At 38.8% G+C, this 19830-nt stretch overlaps 1 protein-coding gene and 1 long non-coding RNA gene across 2 annotated transcripts in view; one reads left to right on the forward strand and one right to left on the reverse strand.

Moving 5' to 3' along the window:
- LOC125648389 (uncharacterized) overlaps window positions 1-11140 on the reverse strand; it is a 35311-nt gene extending 24171 nt beyond the window's left edge. Inside the window, exon 1 of the long non-coding RNA XR_007360286.2 lies at window positions 11060-11140. This is a non-coding gene — a long non-coding RNA (uncharacterized LOC125648389). The remainder of the gene's footprint in view (window positions 1-11059) is intronic.
- An 897-nt stretch (window positions 11141-12037) lies between these two features.
- Window positions 12038-18063, forward strand: LOC125651094 (uncharacterized). The gene is given in 2 exon segments (XM_048879685.2): window positions 12038-12191; window positions 12194-18063. Coding segments are annotated over 2 exon segments (6024 nt in total).
- The last annotated feature ends 1767 nt before the right edge of the window (window positions 18064-19830 follow it).

The raw sequence follows: 19830 nt of genomic DNA on the forward strand, positions 1-19830 counted from the left end.
AAATATAGAATCCGAAAAAGTCAGAAGCACTTTTAACATAGGACTTGTATATCTTCAATGTCTTTTATAAGAACTATAATGTACAAGGTCTGAAAAATGTCAAGTAAAAGCTGTGAGAGGAGTTGGTTATACAAAGCAAGTACCAAGCTTAAAAAATGAAAGTTCAACTACATGTCAGATTTTAAATGAATGTCCGATCACTTCCAAAAAGACCCATGCACATCTTCAATGCTTCCATAACAGTTGAACAAGGTCTGAAGGATGTCTCAAATAGATGCTGTAAGAGGAGTTGATTACAAAAATAGGTAACGTCTATTCAAGACATACTTAAAAATGACAAAGTTCAGCTACAAATAAATTTTTCGGAAAAAAAAAAGTCTGATCACGTTCAAATAGAAAGTGTCCATAACAACTGTACAAAGTTCGAGGAATGTCAAATAATGTAAGAGGAGCTGATTCCACAAAATAGGCCACGCACCACGTTTCCGCAAAAAAAAAAGTATAACGATTCCGCAATTTTTTCACTATTCCACAAAAAATATGGCTTTCCTGAATTACAGGTAAAAACAATTAAAGCATTCTTACCTGGATTACACGTAAGAACATAGCATTTCTATGGCATATTTATTTCAAAATTCTAACAATACAACATAGAATTCACTAATACTCTACAACAACATTTATAAAATATTGTATAATATCAATGATAAAGGCATCTGATTGATTGATTTGATATTGTTTAACGTCCTACACGAGAATGTTTCACTCATATGGAGACGTCACCACTGTCGGTGAAGGGCTGCAAAATTTAGGCGTATGCTTTGCGCTTACGGCCTTTGAGCAGGGAGGGATCTTTATCGTGCCACGCCTGCTGTGACACGGGACCTCGGTTTTTGCTGTCTCATCCGAAGGACCGCACCATTTAGTCTCAGATACCTTGGGGGAGTAAGCATCCACTGTCGACCAGTCACACCCGCCGTGAGCCCTATATCCTGTTCAGGTAAACGGAGTTATCCGCAGTCAAAATCCGTGTGTCAAGAACGGCTTAACAATCGGTATGAAACACGTCAGACAGCATTTGACCCAATGATAGGTTGTACTGACGAACTAGGTCGTTATAACGGCCATAGAATGTGCGAAATGCTGACTTCAATCGAGACTGTTGAAACCCCTGTACCATCAACTTGTTTGTCAGTAGCTTACCTCGATTTAAAAACTGACTATACGCAGAACAAGCTCTTGCATATCGAATCAGTTGAGATATATAAGCACCATATGCAGGTGATAATGGAATATTGCTACATAAATATGGGAAGTTGACGATGGAGAAGCTGAAATCATCAAGTTTGTAATACAGTTGAGTGTCAATTTGTCGTTAATGTCTACTATTATGTTATAAAAAGTCAGGTTTTTCTTTGTCACTTTTTCGTACTGTTGCTGGTGCTGTCAAGGACTTGAAATTGATTGATATAACTTGCCTTTTGGAGTTTTTGCAACACATCCGTGAAAACAAATATATTTGGGTGTGGGGAATAGAATGGAAATGGACATGAAAAGCATCTGGCCCGTTTGTAAAGCGCTCTCCCCTATATCTGGAGATGCTGCCCATATCTGTGGTAAAACCTAGATTCTGCAGACACATAAGATCTTAAATCACTCGGTTTGAACTCATTGCCACAGGTAAATTGCGGAAACATATTGCCTGGTACAATAATAGCTGTTTATTTTTTGCGGAAACGCAAAATGAATTTTTGCGGAAAAGTAAAAATAACATTCATAATACATGTACTATAAGCTGGATGCACGTTGTGCAATCCGGCCAAAACTCTTTGTAGGGGTCAATGAAGTTAAGCAGTACGACAGAAAAGGATATTATATGGTAAACTTTGATTTACGTTCTGGTTATCAAAAATCCGATAATCAAATTTTTTCATATTCTCATGGAATTTGAAATTGTGTTTCATTTTTACGGTTATCTTACGTTGGTCATATTTTCACAAGAATTGTGCGAACATTAGTAAACTATTGGATATCTCAAAATTTTCCTATCATCGTATGCATGTATTTAGATGACGAATGGGCGTGTGCAACAAAAGAAAAAATCAAAGTACTGAAAGTACTCATGGGAGTTGAACATTGTGGAAATTCAGTTAGAACAGATAGCACTGGACGGGTAGGGGGATAAATGACTGAATATTACCATGATTTTAGATACAAATTAACTGTTGTTGTTTTTAAAAGCGTTACAACAGCAAACATGGATAATGGAAGGCCCATGGGCCACAACGCTCCTCGAGTAACTGAAGTCGTGTTGTTGTTTTCTAGAATTTCACCCCTTTATATTCTCATGAAAAATGTGACCACATATCATGGCCCAAACATTCAAATCAATATGGTTATCAATGCCTTGCAGTTATGAAGAAGTTTTTTTTCCCTGTATATATTCAAGTTTAATCCTAGTTGTAGCTAATTCTAAGGATTCATTACTTGAAAAGGTTGTCCAATATGCTAAACTGTCACCTGAGTATACTACAGTCCTGTAGAGGATCAATGGAATGGTAAGTAATTGTATAATAACTCAAAATAAATGAAATGCAAAAAAATTAAAAATCGTCCGGCATCGGAGATGCACAAACCGAGTTGCGCAAGGAATGGGCATAGAGGGAACCGGCAGAAAAGTTTGCAAGAATTATCAAGCAGGGAGCAAAATTTTGCGTACATAAATTTCAGCCGACTTAAATCCTTTGTGACCTTGACCTTTAACCCTTGACCAAAATCAATAGGCTTCTTTGTCTCATCAAGGGCGATAATCCATCTAAGTTTAATTGAGATCCTATAGTTTGTTAAAAAATTATAGTGCAGAAAACAAAATTTTCTCCAAATTTCAGTCTATTTATAGCCACTGTGACTTTGACCTTGTGACCCCGGACTCGATAGGCTTCTTGTCTTACTGAGGGTGACAATCGATCTAAGTTTAATTGAGATCCTATAATTCGTTCAAGAGCTATTGTGTGGAAAACAAAATTTTCTCCAAATTTCAGTCTATTTATAGCCAGTGACCTTGACCTTGTGACCCCAGAATCGATAGACTTCCTGGTCTTACTGAGGGTGACAATCCATCTAAGTTTGATTGAGATCGTATGATTCGTTCAAGAGCTATGGTGTGGAAAACAAAATTTTCTTCAAATTTCAATCTATTTATAGCCACTGTGACCTTGACCTTTGACCTAGTGACCCCAGAATCGATAGGTTTCCTCATCTGATTGAGGGTGACAATCCGTCTAAGTTTGAATTAGATCCTATAATTTGCTCAAGAGCTATGGTGCGGAAATGAAATGTTGATGCGTGCCTGCCCAAAGGCACTTCATCAGATCATAAGCCGAGTTCGACTTCATCGTAACTCCGCTAAAAATGAAACACTAGTCAAATAATGTTATTTATTGCCAAGGTATTTGGGATATTATACTGTGGCTCAAACTGGGGGTGAATGAACCTGACAGTATGGGAAGCATATAGTGGAATCAGACTTGTGATGCTGGAAATCTATAGTGATTAATAAACTATACATGTACAAGATCCATAACTATTTTTTTTTTCAGTTTGTGAGGGAGAATCCTCATGTCTCTTTCATCTGTAGACAAATAAACTGTAGACAAATAAACAATGTGTTTTGACCAGAGCAATTTCCAATCCTTTTTGCAGCATAAATTCAACATTGTGGCAACTGGGTTAAACTTTGATAGTGAAGTAATACATGGCAGCACCTTATCCCATGCTCTTAAAATTTTTGTTTGACACACACTCATGACATCCACTCAAACATTACAGAGTGCAGCAAAATTCCATTGTAATAGGAGATTCAAAATGGATAACTGGTACAAAATATGGTACATACTATTCGAAAAGGATAATGAATTTGACATATTGATGTCTTGGAAAAGGAAATTCTGACATCGGGGCTCTAAGCGTTTTCAAACATTGTCATTTGATAAAAGTGTTCTACATTTTTAAAAATAGAGATTAATATGTCTTTACATACATAGGTGAGAAAGTTTCCATTATTCCTAGCCGAGACATACCATGTATGCGCAAAAAATTCATAAACAAATATCAAAATACTCACGTAGAAAATGTGGACCTTACCGTAATCAAGCGCTGCGAAACACGCCATTTCGAGATTTTCGCCGACGAAAGCTCGGTAACAGTAATGAATAAGGTACATTCATTTTGTATCTATTTTGTGACTTTCTTTATTAAAAGGAACAGTTCTCTAATGTGTAACGTGCAATTACTACGTAATTCAATAACTTGAAGCATGAAGCAGTTTCACTTTGCAACCGGATATAAGAAATTTTATTTCGTATTCCGATCCCGATCGAAAGTTGTTGACTGGGAATGACGTGTTTTAATTCAATATACATGTAACATCAAGCATTTTTTATATCACATTAAAAAAAAACCCAAATATATACACATACACAATGTTGTAGAGTTATTTCTTGTAAATTTTCTGAGGTTTCGCACCACATTCGATATTTCGCGCCACGGTGTCAATAGGTCTTGTGTGCAGTTGTCGTTCGTTTCCCTATCAATGTTTATAGGTGACGCTGCGCTACAAACGACAATTTTCAACCTTATCTTTTATTTTTCCATGTATGTCAGTATCAATTTGATCGAAATCTTGTATTCAAATTGAGTTGAATACAATATCATTGCATTTACTTACATGTCAATTATCAAAATTAGATTAATTCAGAAAAGTTACATGGATTATTTAATGGTGGATGTTTATAAAAGTTTATGTTGATTTACCTAGGAGTAAATCAGCTGACACAGAACCCCCGCTGACGACCACTATACAAATCAATACAAATTACTGCGCAGAAAAGTGCGTGATGACCAAGGGAGATTGAACATAGTTCAACTCCCAAAAATGTATTGATATATCTACATCGGTATTATCGACAATTTTACATGCAGGGTTTGTGACGAACTATGAAAATCAATATCTACTCCTACACAAAAGCTAGAATGGCTTGGATTCATTTGAATTTACAAGGTGTTATACAGGTACCAAAGAGCAAAATCCAAAATAAAGCGGACAGAATAAATATTATTCTTTCATAACACAGTGAAAAAACCAGAAAATTAGCATCTATTATAGACAAGACAACTTCGCTTGTTCCGGCATTCGGTGATATATACATGTATGCCAATTGATGTCGAAACATTTTTATGCATGTCAGAATTATCAGAGTCACGTGGGATACGCATTTCAAAATTCCTTGTAACGTCAAAGCAGAAGTAGCTTTTTGGTTTAAAACTTGTGGGTTATTACCAAATGTGGTAGTTTGTCCTATCGATATAACTCCCGAAAGAATAGTGTTTTCTGATGCAAGTGCTGATTTCCTTGAAGGCGATATTCTAGAGATTGTACATAACATGTTTACAGAATCCGAAAGCCACCTGGAGAGAGCTGATAAAAGGAAAACTTGTTAAAATTTACAGCGGTAATTAAAAAGTGATTCACATTTCTCGAGTGAGTTGTAAGTTGTATGAAACATGATACTATATTTTTACTTGTAGAGTACAATTAATTGTACTATGTGCAAATGTTATACAGTTGTTTTATATATATATATATATATATATATATATATATATATATATATATATAATGCGTGTTATTCATTTTTCTACATGTACATATCCTGTGGTGTTTTTTTTTTTTTCATCACATGTGTGATGAAACATGGGGTCCAATTACATTCGAAAGGTTCGCCAACAATAAAAACAAAAAAGTGAGAAAAGTTAATTCTAGATTTTGGGTTCCTGGTACGCACAGAGTAGATGCCTTTTCTTTCGATTGGTCATGTGACAATACCTGGTTGGAGGTACTTGCGGTATGATATCACGAGTTATCGATCATAAGATGATACATGTATGTGAAGCCAGAAAGGTTCTCATTGTCCCAAAGAGAAAATCGGCACTACTATGGCCCATATTGTGGAATTATGCAGATCAAAATTACCTTGAATTCGTCAAGGATGTCATCAAATTTAAAAAGCCAACAATTTTTTTTAAAAGCTGGTTCAGACATAGAAAGTGTATTAACAAAATCACCATTTATTACAAAATGCTTTGATTTTGAAAATCGATTACTTGGGAATTGTTCTGAATAATGAAGCTGATTAAGGCGATCAGAGTGTATCCGAAACATGTCTTCAAAATATAATAAGATTTTGTGTTTTTCTTCTTCAGACTTAGCAATTTGCATAAAATAAATGTACATTTTGATTTACATAATATATTTATCGTACTTCTGAAACAGATGGTGGAAGATACAGATTATATTTTGTCACTCAGCCTGAATTAAATTAATATATTAGATTCATTGAATTCAAAAATTACATGTAAAACAACATGGGATACCATTCAGCAATTTACAGAAAAAAAATTTCCGGATAGGATAAAGATGGTTGTATGAATGGTGAGGTTAACGAACAGTGATCAATCTCGTACATGTAACTCCTATAAGCAATACAAAATAGCGAGTTGGGCAAACACGGACCCATGGACACACCAGAGGTGGGATCAGGTGCCTAGGAGGAGTAAGCATCCCCTGTCGACCAGTCCCACCCGCAGTGAGCCCTAAATCTTGATCAGGTAAACCGAGCTATACGTAGTCAACATCAGTATGCCAAGAACGGCCTATCAGACAGCATTTGACCCAATGATAGGTTGTATTGGAAAACTGGGTCGTTATAACGACCATAGAATTGGCGAAATGCTGACTGTATATTGTTTAACGTCCCTCTCGAGAATTTTTCACTGATACGGAGACGTCATCATTGCCGGTGAAGGATTGCAAAATTTAAACCTAGGCTCGGCGCTTATGGCCCTTGAGCAGGAAGGGATCTTTATCGTGCTACACCTGCTGTAACACGGGGGCCTCGGTTTTTGTTGTCCCATCCGAAGGACCACCCCATTTAGTCACCTCTTACGACAAGCAAGGGGTACTGTCAGGACCTATTCTAACCTGGATGTCCACGAGTTAGATTGGACCAAGAGATTCTAAAGATCATCAAAAGTAGCATCCACCAACAAGATTGATTGAATGTTGTTTAACGTCCCTCTCGAGAATAACTCACTCGTATGGTCACCACTGCAGGTGAAGGGCTGAAAAATTTAGGCCTATGCTTGGCGCTTATGGCCTTTGAGCAGGGAGGAATCTTTATCGTGCCACACCTGCTGTGACACTGGACCTCGGTTTTTGCGGTCTCGTTCGAAGGACCGCGCGATTTAGTCGCTTCTTACGACAAGCAAGGACCTATTCTAACCCGGATCTCCACTACCAAGAAGTACGAAACATGTTTTAACCAATTCGAACAACTAATGGTGCATCGAAAATCAGTGCCAACGTCTTCCAGCGAGTGATCCATCAGTGGCCGTGTATAGAAGCGGTTGGGTTCAGAAATCGGTATCATATTCTGCTCTGTGTGCTCAGTTTTACAGCATTGAGTAGTTTCACGATTTTTAAGTTTAATGAAAAATGTGAAGATAAACTGTTTCTGATGATGGTAGAAGGAGGCAGGCGAATTCTGGGAAGGCCTACATTTAAGAAAGAGCCAATAAAAGTTCTACATCCACATAAAATCGTTGGAAACTTGGGGGAGGGTCGTATGCATTTACCAGATTTATGCTCCGTGTTGTTAATTTCATTTGCGGGGTTTCTACGATACAATGAGCTATCAAATCGGCTAGTTGTATACGGCGCGCCCGCGCGTCAATCGTGGTCAATGTTTTCCAGTAAAATTTGCTGTGGTAATAAACACTCAAATGAGCTTTATTTTCTTTACGATTTAGCTTAATCGCTTATTTGGTTATATTTTTTTTACGGAAATATTGAGCCCAATCAAACCCTTTTGTCAAAGACAACACACTAATGATACTTAGTGTCTTTTAGCTATCGATATATATTTTGTCCTAAATTGTTTATATCTACATGAGAATTCACAACTTTAGGTGCTAGGATACAACACACAGTGGTTTCCACTTTTATGACAAATAATTATTTACTAAATAAATATTAAATAATAGTCCCACCCTAGCGTCTAAATATTAATCAGCCATTAGTCTTTTATCAATTGTTGTGTATATAATCCCTACTCTAATTGTTAATATCATACTTTTCAATATATTAACAACTGAAAAAGACTGCTAGAGATTGAAAACAGCGCCAACAAAACGAGTGACATTTTCGATGATGTAAAATCAACAACACAAAAAGATCTACAGAAAATGAAGGAGGACTCACAAAAATATGTTGAGACTTGATTAGCTCATTAAACAACCGAGTGTGATAGAGGAGTCAGTCACAGATCTCAGGAGCAGATTTATGAGGGATAACCTTATATTTGCGGGTATTCCAGAAAGCAAAGATGTCCTGCAAGACTTTCCTTTCAATAAACTGAACATAGATGATAAAACTTTCATTTTAGCGTGTTCACGAAAAAGGACGATGAAAGGTGAATATAACGTACACTGATCAATCTCATAACTCTTATAAGCAATACAAAATAGATAGTTGGGCAAACATGGACCCCTGGACACACCAGAGGCGGGATCTGTTACATCCCAAATCGTCGCCCGGCATCTCAAATCGATTTGGGATGTATTATAATACACCCCAAATCGTGCCCGTCCTAAATCGTCTCCCACTAATATTTTATTGACGTTTTTAGGATAGATTACACAGAAGTTATTTTATTGTACCCTCACTCATATGGGGGAACATGTTTTTCACTTGGTCTGTTTGTCTGTCTGTCCGCACCCATATCTGTGGTGTTTGTTGACCTATTGGACTGCAATTTTGTATGTAGATTACAAGTGACCCTCTGACATGCCTCCCCAAAAATGAGAATTCTTGAATGAGAGCTTAAAGCGCCGCAAGCTGTGCACAAGTTTCAGCAACTCTGCAATATCTTTGGTGTTTGTGAACCGATATGTGGGTTACACGTGTTCCTGGCATGTGCTTCCCGTCATATGAAATCTCTTGATCGCGAGCTCAACGCAACGCGAGCTGTAATCATAGCGAACTATTTTCGACTGTCACTCTGGTGTTTGTGAACCGATTGAGCCAAAATTTTGTATGTAGGTTATATGGGACTAAGCACATATGTTTCATTTATTTGTTTGTTCATTTACTTATTGAGAGAGAGAGAGAGAGAGAGAGAGAGAGAGAGAGACTGCAACGAGTTAAACAAACAAAACATATTGAGAAAAAAAGAGGAAGGGTGAGTGTTTCTCGAGGTTTTCACGAGTGTCCAAACGGCGGCTAACAGGCGTAATCTAACATAATCTGAGGTCACTAACAAATCTGCGGTGCACTAGACATAACAACCCCAAATCCAGCAGAAAAATCCTACAACAAAAGGCAAAACGATTTATTGTCGAACATATTCCTCTCCTTCTCTCTTGAGGACTGGACCAAAAATTCCAATAGACAACAATGACACTATCACCACCACCAACAAATACCATTCTTTCAATAGTAACAACGTCACTAGAAACCAAAACAACAATAACAAATACTGTGATCATAATAAATCTCCTAAAAAATTATACAACAGAACAAGTAGAAGACGAAGTAGAACATTAAAATGCTTGTAAGGTCCAGAGAACTTATTGTGGTCATAGTTAACAAACAAGGCCAGTTTGCATGTACATGATGTTTCCAAATAGTTGCAGCAAGGGGGACGACAATTAGGGGTGTGAGTTATGCCCAAATCGTCGCCGGCGACGGTTTGGGACGGGCGACGATTTCGGGGTGTAACAGGATCATGTGCCTAGGAGGAGTAAGCATCCCCTGTCGACCGGTCACACCCGCCGTGAGCCCTATATCCTGATCAGATAAACGGAGTTATCCGTAGTCAAAATCAGAGTGCCAAGAACGACCTAACAATCGAAATGAAACACGTCAGACAGCATTTGACCCAATGATAGGTTGTATTGACGAACTAGATCGTTTTAACGACCATAGAATTTGCGAAATGCTGACTTCAATCGAGACTGTTGAAACCTCTGTACCATCAACTTGTTTGTCAGTAGCTTGCCTCGATTTAAAAACTGACCACACGCAGAACAAGTTCTCGCGTGTCGAATTAGTTGGGGTGATAATGGAATATTGCTGCATAAATATGGGAAGTTGACGATGGAGAAGCTGAAATCATCCCGTTTGTCATACAGTTGAGTTGTCAGTTTGCCATTAATGTCTACTTTCAATAAAATATCTAAGTATAAAGCAGAAGTGGACAACTCTGTGGTGTCTTTTATTGATTATCGCGTAACAGCGACCCTGACACAAGATCACCCAGCTATAGTGATTTTGGAGGGTGGGTTTTTGGGATTTCTGATCGGCCTCGGAGTCCCCTGAGACTGCACGTGCAATTTTCTCTCTCTCTTACCCGCGAACTCTAGGCAAGCGGACGTGTCTTGAAGTACACAGCATTGTAGTCGTTGTATTTGTCGAATTTTTGTAAGTTGTTATGGTTATTTGTTAATATATGTGTTTATAAGTGTTTTTCTGGCGTTTTCGTTTATAGGAAATCATTTTACAGACATTAGAGATTCCGTTACCATGGACAAAGGAAGTAGGGCAACGCTGGATATCAGCCATCATTACCCACAAATAATATACGATTTAATAGGATTAAGTGAAACAAAAACTGATGATTGTGATACCATCAATCTACCTGGTTATTCTGTATTTTTCAAAAACCGATGTAAATTGTCAAAAATCAGATCATGATGTATCGCAGTACTTGCCAAAGATTATATGTTAAACACACAACAATATTGTTCTATGGCTCAAAATTAGTAAAACACCGTTTAATTTAGATGAAAATGTTTGTTTTGGTCATTTTGAAGTGTTCATTGGTTTATAATGCAAGAATTCCATATTTTTACCCAGTCTCAGAAAAACCCCACGTACCCTCTGGTAAGTAATTACTCATGTTCCTTGGACTTATTAATGAAATGCATAAATCTGAATGTTTACCTGAGAAATGTCAAGGAAAGGACAAAGACTTCCTTTCCCCAAATGCTCGGCAATTAAAAGAATCACGGGTCTTTCGAATGTGAGCTTAAAAACGGAGGTCCCGTGTCGCGTCGGGCGTTGGCACGATAAAGAAGTCTCGCTGTGGCTCTGACGACATCTATACTTGAGTGGATAATTCTCGAATAGGACGGAAACATGATACTAACAAAACAAACAAATTTATTCAGTTCGTCTGCTAGCCAAGTTTCTCGACTTATTAAAGCTGACATGAATGAATAAATATAGTATAATTCTATATGTCTGCCATATTTCTTTGCTAATCCGACATATTAGTTGGATATTCTATTACTGTGGTGTATACGGAATTGTGATTTCCGGATTGGTTTTTATTTTAGTGAAGTTCTTCCGATGTTTACATGTGCTCGGTGGTAGTTTTGCGTGACTTGTTTTGGTCTATATTGACGCACTACGGAGTAAGTATTTGACTTAACATTGTATGAAGCATTAGTTATCTGCAGATTGTCAATTTGCACCCATGCAATTTATTGTCACATGTTCTTAAGTCAGTTTATTTCTAATAGTTTTGTCGAGCATAACAGTTGGCATAATGTAAAACATTGAATACCTAGGGAAGTTGTTAATTACATTATATTAGTTGTATGTTACCATTTTATATCACTATATTCTGTAGAGATCAAACTGTAATTATGAAATAGTAGAGTTTATACCAGTTGTTGATTGTGCAAGCCTAAAATCACTCCTTGTCAAAATTTTCTTTAATTGGCATAGTATGAAAAGCGGATTGGACTTGATACCTAAAGTTATCTATGATGTTTCTCTTTTGTAACTTTGTGTTATTATACTTTTACAGTTTTCACCCTCACTGGAGGAGCAAATAAACATTATCTAGAAGAATACTTAGTTGTTTATCAGCACAGTGAAAATCCGTATACAGTCAACGTTGGATTAGTCACCAAGATGAGTTCACGTTCAGACCCCATAAGAAGAAGTACACGTAATAGGACCCTAACTGTACCAGCTCAGGAGGAGTACGAAGTACGGGTCAACACATTTCAACTCAAGCTTAGTAACATTAAGAACGAGTGGAGAGAATGTTTTGAGGAGATTGAAAGATCAGCAGGGATGCTAAAACTCTTAAGTCAATTGATGAGCTCCTCAAGAAAGGTTTTGAGGCATATGAGAAAGAGTCAAACCTTTTCTGTGATTTCTTAAGAACTAACCGTTCAGAAGAAAGTGCAAATGAACTTGCATCACATTTGTTAATCAAAGAGACTTTACTAGCAAAAGTGAATGTTGCAAGAAGCAGGATTGAGCGGCTGATAAATCAATCAGGGACTCCTAAGGAAGAGGACCGCATGTCACAAAGATCATTTAGAGCACTGACACAACGGACGCTTTCTTCGAGTAAGGCTTCGAACCGCTCAATAGAGTCCATTCTTCGACAAAAGGAGGCAAAACTTGAAGCTCATCGCACCATGATGAAACACCTAGATGAGGAATTAGCACTTGAAGCTCAACTGAAACGCTTTGAGGCGCAACGAGAAATGAAGATGGTGGAAAGTGAACTCAATGTTCTTAAAGATAAGCCACGCTTACAGGAGCTTGCGCCAAGTCTGTCTAGCAAGTCGAAGACTGAAGAATATTTAGAACTTCTCCCAAGGTATGAAGAGGAACGCAAGAAGCATGAAGATGCAGGACAGGCCTCTGAGGCAAACGGTCCAAGAATTCATAATAGACAGAAAGAGGATGTAGTAGTGTCAACACCAACACAGTCCTATTCTTCCCCTCACACTGGTAACGTCACAGAAGAGACACCAATGTTACACACATTGAGACCTTTAGACATCACACCCAAGACTCAGCTGAACCCTGAGGTGCAACCCTTCATACCAAGAGAGAATGGAATATCTCAGCATTTTCAAATGATTGACGTGTTTACTAAACACCTAGTTAAAAGGGATCTTATATTGTCAAGACTGTCAAAATTTGATGATGACCCAATGATGTACATTTCATGGAAAACAGGATTCCAAGGCATTATGGAAGAACTTGGGGCTACAGACACAGAAAGGCTGGAGCTATTGTGTGAAAAACTTGGACCGGAATCTTCTAGGCAAGCAAAGACGATTAGAGCCTGCAACGCTAACAATCCAAGTATAGCAATCAAGAAGATCTGGGAAAGACTGGAAAGACGCTTCGGAGCAGCAGAACAGATTGAAAACTACATTCTTAAGAAAATAAAGGAATTTTCGTCGCTTTCATCAGATCGCTTTCATCTACTATACGACTTAGCAGATCTAGCATCTGAAATTGCATCTTTAAAGACGCAACCTCAGTTTGGTGTGTCGTTCAGCTACTTCGACTCCAAGAAAGGAGTGAATGAACTTGTTGAAAAACTTCCATGGAACCTGAAGGACAAGTGGACTTCAGAGGCAACAAAGTATAAGAAAACTGCAGGAGTGACGTATCCACCTTTTTCAGTTTTCCTCAAGTTTCTGGGAAATATGGCAGAAATGAAGAATGACCCCGCATTTCAGTTTGAGAAGAAAGGGGCAAAGAAACAGTTAACATTCCAAACACAGCAGCCTAGACAAGCTGCTGGTATGTTTTCAGTGACCAAGACTTTCCCATTAACCAAAGTAGCAGCTAGAAAGACAGAGGCTGTTGCTACATTGAATGTACCAGACATGTGTCCATTACATAAGAACAGTTCACATTCCTTGAATGACTGTGTGCCTTTTCGCCAAAAGCCTATTGGAGAACGTAAGAAAATCATCTTAACAAATGGAATATGCTTCAAGTGTTGCAGTGGCAAGAAGCATAGGGCCAAGAACTGTAAGGCAGATGTTAAGTGCAGTGTGTGCCAAATATCGTCACATCCCTCAGCTCTTCATGAAGAATCAACAGAGGCACAAGATTCTGGACGATATGCTGGGAAGAACAAAGAGGGGAACCTTTATGAAGGGGAGAACATACCCACTGTTTCTTCCGCCTGCACAAAGGTGCATGGAACGAGTAAATCTTGTGCAAAGATAGTACCTGTTCGAGTTAGCACAACTGCTAATCCACAGAAGTCGATGCTGGTTTATGCGATTATTGATGACCAGAGTAACCGGTCACTGGCCACTTCGTCAGTATTCAACTACTTGCAAGATGTTGGCGTTGATGTCCCTTACACACTTGTGTCCTGCACTGGAACAGTTTCGGCAACTGGAAGATTTGGTACTGGGTACACAGTTGAGTCCCTAGATGGTACTTGTCAGCTGAAGTTTGCAGAATTAATAGAGTGTAATGACCTACCCAGCAATAGAGATGAAATTCCTTCTCGTGAGGTTGCTTTGCAGTACTCGCACTTAAATTGCATTACATCCGAAGTTCCCCCACTTATTGAAACAGCAAACATAGAACTTTTAATAGGGAGAGACCTCACAAGTGCCCACATAGTTCATGAACAGATAGTTGGGGAGGAAGATGAACCATTTGCACAAAGACTTGCCTTAGGATGGGTCATTGGAGGCCAAGTTTGTCTTGGTGGAGCCCACCTGCCGGAAGTCAGAACCTTCAAAACATTTGCATTGAGGAATGGCAGACCCTCAACCTTTGAACCATGTAACAGTGAGTTGTTGGTTAACGATAGCCTGTTCCAAAAGACCGAACACGACGAAAAGATAGTACTCTCGATAGAAGACAGAAAATTTCTGAAGTTGATGAACACATCATTCGAGAGGGATGACAGTGGGCATTGGGTGCCCCCCCTTCCTTTTAAGCAGAACCGCCTACGTCTACCTGACAACAAAGCACAGGCACTGCAGCGTGCAAGATCGTTTGACAAGAATTTACAACACAACCCTGAAAAATTCGAGCATGTCAAGGAGTTCATGTCGAAGCTGTTTGATAGGGGCCATGCAGAGAAAGCACCTGTGCTCGGGGACGATATAGAGCGATGGTATTTGCCAATGTTTGGCATCTATCATCCCAAGAAACCAGGGTCTATAAGGGTGGTTTTCGACTCGTCAGCACGTTACGAAGGGGTCTCCTTGAATGATTCACTGATGAAAGGACCAGACCTGTCGAAAAGTTTGCAAGGTGTACTGACGAGATTTCGATTGGATCAATATGCAGTGATGGCAGACGTAGAGCAGATGTTCCATAATTTCCGTGTGAGGGAAGACCACCGTGACTACCTTCGTTTCTTGTGGCATCCTAACCATGACTTAAAGGCTCCATTAGAGGAATTTAGGATGACAGTCCATGTATTCGGGAACAGTCCCAGCCCATCCGTTGCAACATTTGGGTTGAGACAGTCTGTTTCAACTTCAGACTTGGACATTCAACACTTTGTGTCTCGTAACTTTTACGTGGATGATGGACTTATGAGCTTTAGTAGTGTATCTCAGGCGGTGGACCTGATCAAGCGTACACAACATGCTCTCTATGATGGAGGTCGTTTACGTCTACACAAAATTGCATCAAACGCGGTTGAGATTCTACAACACTTCAAATCAACAGATCTCAGCAAAGATCTCATGGGACTTAATATTACGCAGGATGACTTGCCAGAGCAGAGGAGCCTGGGAATTGCATGGAACATTGAAGATGACACATTTATCTTCAGAGTAAATAAGGATCCAAAGCCTTTCACACGACGTGGCGTCTTGTCAGTCATAAATAGTCTCTTCGACCCCATCGGATTTACAGCCCCTGTGACTGTGGTTGGGAAAGTGCTTTTAAGGGATGCGATGACCACGAAGTGTGACTGGGACGACATACTCCCAAACAGTTTTCAGATCGAATGGGAAAGATGGGTAGACTCACTTCATGCCTTGGAAAGGATTCATATACCCCGTATGTATTGCCCACTGTCTGTAGGGGAAGCATCACACTTGGAAGTTCACATTTTTTCTGATGCGTCTAAAGAGGCAGTGGCTGCAGTGGCGTATTTGAAAGTGTTCCACGAAGAACGAACTGAGTTAGGATTTCTTATTGGCAAGGCCAAAGTTGCCCCCACGCATGGACATACAATCCCAAGGCTCGAACTATGTGCTTCAGTTTTGGCCGTTGAGATGGCAGAAACTATCAGAGAACAACTGCAGGTTTCCAAAGACACCTTTAGGTTCTATACCGATAGCCAAGTTGTTTTAGGATACATCTCCAATGATGCTAAAAGGTTTCATGTTTATGTGTCTAACAGGGTGAGCAGAATTCGGTCATTCTGTGGACCAGAATACTGGAGATATGTCATGTCTGAACAGAACCCAGCCGATGTTGCAACTCGGGGTTGCAGCACGCGAGAGCTTCCTCTAAGCAGTTGGCTTTTAGGACCTGACTTCTTGAGAGACGGCAAACAACTTGCAGATCAACCTCCAACCTATAACCTTGTTGATCCGGACATGGACAAGGAAGTTCGTAAGCAGGTAACTTGTTCAAAGACCACCGTTATATCTCAGGAATCAGATTCTTCTCAGTCCAGAAATATATCTACATGGTGTGAACGGTTTGAAAGATTTTCGACATGGACAAGTTTAGTTCGTGCTATTGCCTGCCTTAAAGGATTTTTGGGTAGAACTCGTTCTGAGAGACCAAATGCAGTGGCTCTAAAAGAAGATGCTGAACTTTTTATTATCAAGCAGGCTCAAAATGACAGATATTTGTCTGAGATTCTTGCAATCAAAGGAGGAAAGCACCCGCCACTGAACAGCTCTTTGATTTCCCTTAATCCAGTATTGGATCAAAATGGCCTCCTGCGTGTGGGCGGCCGAGTCAAACATATGAAGGTATCTGACCTACTTACTCAGCCTATCATTATCCCTAAGGGCCACCACCTCGCTACATTGTTAGTACGTCACTACCATGCAAAAGTTCATCACCAGGGTAGACATATGACGGAGGGAGCTATCAGAGGTGCGGGTTTCTGGATCGTTGGATTCCGCCGGCTCGTGAACTCTCTGATTAGGACATGTGTTATGTGCAAGAAACTGCGTGGGAGTCTAGGATGGACAAAAATGGCTGACCTACCACTAGAAAGAATTGAGCCTGGACCTCCATTTAGTTTTGTGGGGGTAGACACATTTGGGCCTTGGCCAGTTGTTATAAAGAAAACTACCAGAGGTGTCAAGACTACATCCAAGTATTGGGCCATTCTTTTTACCTGTCTTGTGTCAAGGGCAATACACATAGAGTTGGTTGGAGACATGAGTAGTGGAACCTTCATCAATGCCCTGAGACGATTTATGGCAATCCGTGGCCCTGTGCGCCAATTTCGTTCAGATAGGGGTACAAACTTCATTGGGGCAATGAAGGAGTTGGGGATAAGTGCATCATTTGATGAGAGTGGAACAGTTCACGACTACCTCACAAAGTGTGGATCTATCTGGATCTTCAATCCACCATATGCACATCATTTTGGAGGTGCCTGGGAACGCCTGATAGGTTCCTGCCGCCGTATATTAGACGCATTGCTGTTGGAGAACAGATCAAAGGACTTAAACTTTGACGTTCTGAGTACTTTCATGAGCGAAGTGAGCGCCATCATGAATGCTCGCCCATTGTTACCTATTTCTAGTGATCCGGAAGCTCCATCTATTCTTTCTCCATCCATGATCCTTACACAGAAAGGACACAACTTCACCACACCCATGAATGTTACAGGATTTGTACCAAAAGATGCTATGAGAAGTCAGTGGAAATTGGTTCAAAAACTCGCAGATGACTTCTGGCATAGATGGCAGCTTGAATACATCCACTGTCTGCAAACTCGCAGAAAATGGCAGTTGCCAGGGGCAACCTTCAAGGTTGGTGATGTGGTTCTAGTCAAGGACGACAGCTCTCATCGGAACGCTTGGCCTGTTGGTATCATCGAGGAAGTATTCCCAAGCAAGGATGATGTCATTCGCAAGATCAAGGTCGCCATCGTCCGTGATGACACGCGTTCCACATATGTAAGACCAATTACTGAACTGATCCATTTACTTGATTGCGAGTGAGATACTTGCTGTACTGCTGATTCGACATTGTTTTGCACCTAGACGTGTTCAAAAAATTTTCAAATTCTTTGTTATGATATTATGACACTTTTATTTCTATCATATAGTAGTCAAGTCAACTCATAAACCTGTGTTGTACCATTTATAGTTGATGGTTTGAATCAAAGACATGTAAATTTTGGATACAAATGTCGTGTATATTCTTTTTTGTTATGTAACTGATTTTTATTTTTTGATCAATGGCGATTTCCCTGAAGATCGGAAGGGGAGTGTGGTGTATACGGAATTGTGATTTCCGGATTGGTTTTTATTTTAGTGAAGTTCTTCCGATGTTTACATGTGCTCGGTGGTAGTTTTGCGTGACTTGTTTTGGTCTATATTGACGCACTACGGAGTAAGTAATTTGACTTAACATTGTATGAAGCATTAGTTATCTGCAGATTGTCAATTTGCACCCATGCAATTTATTGTCACATGTTCTTAAGTCAGTTTATTTCTAATAGTTTTGTCGAGCATAACAGTTGGCATAATGTAAAACATTGAATACCTAGGGAAGTTGTTAATTACATTATATTAGTTGTATGTTACCATTTTATATCACTATATTCTGTAGAGATCAAACTGTAATTATGAAATAGTAGAGTTTATACCAGTTGTTGATTGTGCAAGCCTAAAATCACTCCTTGTCAAAATTTTCTTTAATTGGCATAGTATGAAAAGCGGATTGGACTTGATACCTAAAGTTATCTATGATGTTTCTCTTTTGTAACTTTGTGTTATTATACTTTTACAGTTTTCACCCTCACTGGAGGAGCAAATAAACATTATCTAGAAGAATACTTAGTTGTTTATCAGCACAATTACCATCTTCCTTGGAAGACGGTATACAGAGTTGAAGTGATTTACAGTCTTCGGACTTTGCACTTCCTCTCTTTTTTTCATTGGTAGAAAGTGCATGGAGAGAAAATTTTCAATTATTTCATTGGTTGAAATGCTCTTCAAGGCAAGGGAGATAATTTTCTGGTGTTCTAATTTTCGTACGACTTAACAATTTTTCAAGATTTTCAATCTCAAAAAAATCGAAAAAACGAACAAAAGAAAAATGCAATTCATGAAATTGACATATTACTTTTTTAAAAGCAACTAATACAAAGCATTTCTATGGTTAGTTCATTTACAGCAATGTTTTCATTTTTGCATACAAACAGAAAGACTCCGTTTTTTGTTTGATTGCTTGTGTTTTGGGACTTGTCTATTCGGTAGGGCTAATCCCTACAAAACAGTTTTAATGATACCTTAAGCTAAGAATTACATAAGAATAAATAAGGCTTGACTTCAAAATGAGGATCACTGGTTTTTTAAAGCATGCAAAAGAATAATCCATCCACCTGTTATTACAATTTAGGTAAACGAGTTTAATTTATGCATTTTCAGGGACTTCCAGAAGTATAGTAAATTATGTGTGATTGTTTCATATTTTTTCTTACATATCATAGAGTGACGTTTTTTCATGATTTAAATCAGAGACACAATGGTATTTATGTCTGTTAAGTAACGCTGAATCACAAGAATTTTTATTCAATTTGACTTAGAATTTTGATGAATTCACTCTTGATTGCTGATATGTATTTTATGATATAATTTTTGGCAAAACTATTACAATATTCTCAGGTCTTTATCCTGGTTAATTTCTAAAGCAGTTGTACTGTACATTATGCAAGAATAATTTTTATGCAAATTTGAGCAATTTAAATCTTTTTAGTTTGT

The sequence above is a fragment of the Ostrea edulis genome, chromosome 6, assembly GCF_947568905.1.
Source record: "Ostrea edulis chromosome 6, xbOstEdul1.1, whole genome shotgun sequence".
In the NCBI taxonomy this organism is placed as follows: domain Eukaryota; kingdom Metazoa; phylum Mollusca; class Bivalvia; order Ostreida; family Ostreidae; genus Ostrea; species Ostrea edulis.